The sequence below is a fragment of the Myotis brandtii genome, unplaced genomic scaffold (assembly GCF_000412655.1).
Source record: "Myotis brandtii unplaced genomic scaffold, ASM41265v1 scaffold231, whole genome shotgun sequence".
In the NCBI taxonomy this organism is placed as follows: Eukaryota; Metazoa; Chordata; class Mammalia; order Chiroptera; family Vespertilionidae; genus Myotis; species Myotis brandtii.
In genome coordinates this window covers 1555307-1561129 of record NW_005358689.1, presented here as the reverse complement: position 1 = coordinate 1561129, position 5823 = coordinate 1555307, and the positions used below count along the sequence as shown (strand labels likewise).

General features: G+C 50.1%; 1 protein-coding gene across 1 annotated transcript in view; it reads right to left on the bottom strand.

Annotated features, from left to right (window-relative positions):
• Window positions 1–5823, bottom strand: part of DNAH14 (dynein, axonemal, heavy chain 14) — a 152975-nt gene that overhangs the window by 53432 nt on the left and 93720 nt on the right. Inside the window, exons 42-45 of the mRNA XM_014539918.1 lie at window positions 4200–4328; window positions 3739–3876; window positions 2973–3140; window positions 2047–2217 (exon numbers count right to left, since the gene is read on the bottom strand). Of these exons, the coding sequence (XP_014395404.1) occupies window positions 2047–2217; window positions 2973–3140; window positions 3739–3876; window positions 4200–4328 (606 nt within the window). The remainder of the gene's footprint in view (window positions 1–2046; window positions 2218–2972; window positions 3141–3738; window positions 3877–4199; window positions 4329–5823) is intronic.

The following is a 5823-nucleotide window of genomic DNA, read 5'->3' as shown; positions in this document are numbered from 1 at the left end:
TTTTTTACAGAGGGGAAGGGAGAGAGATAGAGAGTTAGAAACATCGATGAGAGAGAAACATCGATCAGCTGCCTCCTGCACATCTCCCACTGGGGATGTGCCCGCAACCCAGGTACATGCCCTTGACCGGAATCGAACCTGGGACCTTTCAGTCCGCAGGCCGACGCTCTATCCACTGAGCCAAACCGGTTTCGGCAAGATATTACATTTTATAGTCATACTAGCGGCCCGATGCACGAAATTCCGGCAAGAGGCTCCGCCCCACAGCCCCGCCCACTGGTTGGTCCGCTGTGCAGCCTAATTAGCATATTAGCTCTTTGTTATACAGGATGTGTGTGTTCATATATGAACTCATACACATACGTGTATACCATTTCTACCATTTTCCGCCTTTACCTCTGAGGTTGAGCGGATCTTGGTCTGGAACTCGCTGAGCACCCTGGCCAGCTTGTTGTAGTCGTTGGTGTTCTGGTACATCTTTTTCCTAAGAGACTTGTTTATCCGCAGGAAGTCCACAAAGACGGTGGAGTCGCTCATCATGGATTCTTTGGTCCATTGGATCTGTTGGGAGGCGATCATTCGATAGCACCTGTTACCGGCCCACGTCTACTCATCAAAATCAACAGTAAGGCCGGCATCCCCAAAGCTCGACACACCAGGCCTAGGCCCCAGGGGTTCTTCACCTATTTTGTGCCCTGGGCCCGTTTTGGCAGTGAAACCCAAAGGTTCCTCAGAACAATATTTTGAAATACACACAGCAAGATACAAAGGCCACAGAGGAAGCTAAACACATTGGAGGACAGTTTCATCGAAGGGCTCTCTGAGGATCTTCGGGTTCCCCGTTTCAGAACCCCGGCGGTGGAAATACCCTGTTTTTTGTTAATCCTCACCCGAGGATATTTTCCCATTGATTTTTAGAGAGAATGGAAGGGAGGGGGAGAGACAGAAAGAAAGAGAGAGAGAGGCATCGACTGGTTGCCTCCCAGGGTCGGGGGATCGAGCCTGCAATCAAGGTACGTGCCCTTGATCGGAATTGAACCTGGGACCCTTCGGTCCGCAGACCGACACTCTATCCACTGAGCCAAAGCGACGAGGGTGGAAATACCATTCTGAGGTCTCACCGACAACCCGAAAGGAAAACCTCCCCTTGCTAATGACCTCTACAGCCCAGCAAGCTCCCACACTGGCTTCCGGGGCCCACGGTGAACTCCTGCCTACCTTTCAGGCCAAGGTCATGGGCTCCCTTCTCTTTCAAGTCTGTCTCCCTCCCCCTAAAGCCGGGTAGAGAGGAGCCGTGTTTCCTTCCCTGCCCCAGCACCGTGACGTGTGCAGAGGCCTGTCGGGCACCAGGGGGCCCCACGGCTCCAGGCAGGTCTCAGCACCCACCTGGCTTGGTGTTTGCACTGGAAATTCCTAACAGGTGCGTGGGGAGACATGTGTTTGGCAGTGGCTGAAGGAAGGCTGAGGGGCAGTACGGCGAGATGGTTAAGAGAGTATCTGGAGTCAGATATCCCGGGTTCGAATCATGAGGCTACCACTTAACTCGCTGTGTGACCTAGCTGTGTTCTGACCCTCACTCTGCCTCAGTTTCTTTACCTGTGAAAGGGGACAGTAACAGGACCTATGCTACAGGGATGCTACGGAGATCAAAATGAGTAATATGTACAATTTTCCCTAAAATACGTTTTTACTGATTTCAGAGAGGAAGGGAGAGGGAAGGAGAGAGAGAAACATCAATGATGAGAGAGAATCATGGACTGGCTGCCTCCTGCACTCCCGCTACTGGGGATTGAGCCTACAACCCGGGCATGTGCCCTTGATTGGAATCGAACCCGGGACCCCTCAGTCCGCAGGCCGGCGCTCTATCCACTGAGCCAAACCGCCTAGGGCTATGGGACGTTTTTTAAAGGCCCGGCACATCGAGCTATCACATGTAACACACTGCCTAACATTTCTGTCATGAATGTCACAGACACGTCTGTGCACTTGAACAGAAACGCGTCTGCCCGGGACCCCGTTGAAAAGGGTGCATAGATGCGCGTTTACCTGGAAGTAGTTCTCCAGCTCCTTCGAGAGAAACTGGTAGAAGAGCCACTTCTCCGCGTGCTCGACCAGGCGATCGTGAAACACCCGGGCGGCTTCGTGGACGAAGAACAGGGCGGCCATCTCCTTGGAGTCGACGACAGCCCTGTCAGCCTGCAGCAGCCCCAGGAGGAGCTGGCGGGGGTGGGAAAACAACACCCCGTTAGCCACCCGCTGGAAGGAGGTGGCCAAACAGGCTGCACGCCTCACACGGAGGGGGGGACCGGGCCCTCGACCCGGGCACGTGCCCTTGACCGGAATCGAACCTGGGACCCTTCGGTCCGTAGGCCGACGCTCTATCCACTGAGCAACACCTTGCCATTTCTTTCCCTGCTGAGAATCGTAGCCAGTATTCTAACAGCCTCACGTGGTTTTATCATGGCATTCTCTGCCTGGAATTATTTTAATGATTCTTGGTAACTGGTTCATGCGTAAGCTGCTAATACACAGCAAAACCAATCAATCTGAACTTCCCTTTTTGCCCCTTTTAACAATTTAATATTGAAAATATCAATGAGAGGGAGGGAAGGAGAGAGGAAGAGAGGGAAGGGGTAGAGAGACAGGAGAGAGAGTGAGAGACAGAGAATCAACTCAGTAAAATGACATTTCCCCCATCTTAAACATTAAGAGCAGCGGTTCTCAACCTTCCTCATGCCGCGACCCTTTCATATAGTTCCTCATGTTGTGGTGACCCCCAATTTCATTGTTACTAATTGAACATCATTAAAGCATAGTGATGAATCACAAAAACAATATGTCATTACATATGTGTGTTCCGATGGTCTTAGGCGACCCCTGTGAAAGGGTCGTTCGACCCCCAGAGGGGTCGCGACCCACAGGTTGAGAACCGCTGATGAAGAGTGAGCCAGAGAATGAATTTTAAGACAAACCTTAAATATATCCCGGAGATTAAACAGGTAGTGGCACTTCGTTGGCGTCGTCAGCATATTCTGACATACTTGATAGTATATAGCGAGAGAACAAGATATTATGTGATCCTTACTTTTCTGAACTTCAGGTGTGAAGTTATGGATGGAGAAATACATTCCCAAATGGACCTTTGGGAAGAAATCGAGTAACTCAGGCGGCCGAAAATTGTAAGGGCAGACTATTTCCAGCCAATTCCTGCTGCAGAAGGAGATGTGTGCGCTGGGACAGAGGGTTCATCTCATATGCATACAAGTTCTCTGGTTGATCTCTTCCCACCCCCACCCCGCCCGGCCCCAGCCTTCCCTCTGAGATTCCACGGAGTGAAGCCATTTTTCTAATAAGATATTTCAGAATTTTCTCTCTCCTTACTTTTTGATCCTATAAGAAAAAGAATAACTCGACACTAGCAAAAAAGGGGCTGTGCTTGTTAAGCCGGCTTCCCGAGCCCCAGCCCAGAGACAGTCACAGTTTCTGACAACAAAGTCTTGGAATCTATGCCGTAGACATCCATGAGCAAGTGCCCACGTGTTGCTTAACACACCCTGAACTATGTCTTTGAAATGGAGAGGCGAATTATAAGAGGCCAGAAGATGGAAGGGGAGAAATAAAACTTGTCCCCTTCAGAGAACGTTCGTTCACATTAGGGATGTGAGGGTCTCAGAGTTCCCCTCGCAGCAGGAAATTTACTTTTTCTTCCCCCCAGCAGACAGGAGGCGGGCGCGGTACCTGGAAAATAGTCCGCAGGGCGCTCTGTGGAGGATGAGGCAACACGAGGACGGAGAAGTGTTTGAGGAGGCGTGGGCTGATGTCCCCCCTTCCCACGGGAGGCATGCAAGCTGCCACGAGGGAGAGATCTTGAATATTCTGTGGGAAGAGGGAAAGGGGAAGGGGAACGAAATGGGTCCGTGGACAGTGATTTTTGGATTTAGATTTTTTTTCCCATTAGAGAGAGAGGGAGTGAGAGAGAGAGAGAGAGAGAGCAGGCTTTTCCCACTTGGGGGCCCCTCCCCAAAGGGGACCCCTCTGCCCAGATGGAGTTTGTATATGCTTCCACTAAACTTCTACATTCTTATTAAAGAAACCTGTTAGCCCACGAATTTATTCTTCATCTTCGTCGGACAAGGACCCACGAGAAGAAGTCTGCACCCCGAGCCCCACGTTTCAACAATATTAAACGTGAACTTTACCTTCCACGCAATTTTTTCCGTATCAAAAACTCCTCCCAAGTCCAGTAATTGCCTGATCAGTTCCAGGGGTGGCTGTGCTCCGTACTTATCTGCTTCCGGCATATTCAGGTCGTCAATGAATATTACAATCTGAAGGAAGGCACAGATTTAAAATGCATTAATTAGTATTCCTTTCTTTAAAGTGTGAGTTAGGGATAGTAATTATGCGATGGCTTGAGAACAAAATCACCAGGAGTAATGACACGTCTTTTTCTACTAAAAAGCAGCCGACCAAATTCTATTCTGACATGGCTTTCAAAAACAATGCCTTCAAAATAGCAGAAACTCCACTCCCTTCCTACAGACCTCCACGGACAGCAGCTAGAAATGCAGTTGATGCTGGATAAAGTAATCCGTTTGTGGCTTTTACCAAGGAACACATGTGATTATTATTCACTTAACATTCACTCATTGAGTTGGCGAGGCTGTGTTAGGTGTGCAGATATTTATTTCCTACTAGAGGCCCAGTGCACAAGATTCGTGCACTGGAGGGTGGGGGCGGGGGGCCCCTCAGCCCAGCCTGCGCCCTCTCGCAGTCCAGGAGCCCTTGGGGGATATCCGACTGACAGCTTAGGCCCGCTCCCCGGACATCCTTAGCACTGCTGCCTGCACCGCTGCACTCGCCAGTCGCGAGCCTGGCTCCTGGATTGAGCGTCTGCCCCCTGGTGGTCAGTGTGCATCATAGTGACCAGTCATTCTGCAGTTCGGTCAATTGGCATATTACCCTTTTATTATAGAAGAAGATGGGCCCTGGTTTGGGAATGACACTGCCACGTGGAACTAGACTTTTACAATTCTGCTGCAAATGCTGTTGCAGAGAATTCAGACACATTTCCAGTTTTCAAGCACGTTACTTTTAATGTTAACAACGTGCCAGGTAGACAGGGGAAGACTAAGGAACGCCCACACTATTTCAAGGAAGCAGGAGTTGTCCGAGTTATAACGAGGCTGCTCTTTCAACACTGTGGATACCATCAGTTTCTCTTTTTCTTTCTTTCTTTTTTAAAAATTATATTTTCATTGATTTCAGAGAGGAAGGGAGAGGGAGAGAGAGAGAGAGATAGAAACAATAATGAGAATGAAACATTGATCGGCTGCCTCCTGCACACCCCCTACTGGGGATCATGCCAGCAACCCGGGCATGTGCCCTTGAGCGGAATCGAAGCTGGGACCCTTTAATCCACAGGCCAAATTTCCATTATATATATATACTAGAGGCCCTGTGCACGAAATTCCCTCAGCCCGGCCTGCACCCTCTCGCAATCCAGGACCCCCTCGGGAGATGTCGGGATCGGGCCTAAACTGGCAGGACATCGCTCTCACAACCTGGGACCGCTTGCTCCTAACCACTCGCCTGCCTGCCTGATCACCCCTAACCACTCTGCCTGCCTGCCTGATCGCCCCTAACTGCCTCTGCCTTGGCCCCTGCGGCGGCAGCTTTGTCCAGAAGGACGTCCGGAAGGTCGTTCGGCTGTCCGGTCTAATTAGCATATTACGCTTTTATTAGTATAGATTTTTTAAAAAATCAATTTATTGATTTTAGAGAGGAAGGGAGAGGGTGAGAGAGATAGAAACATCAATGATG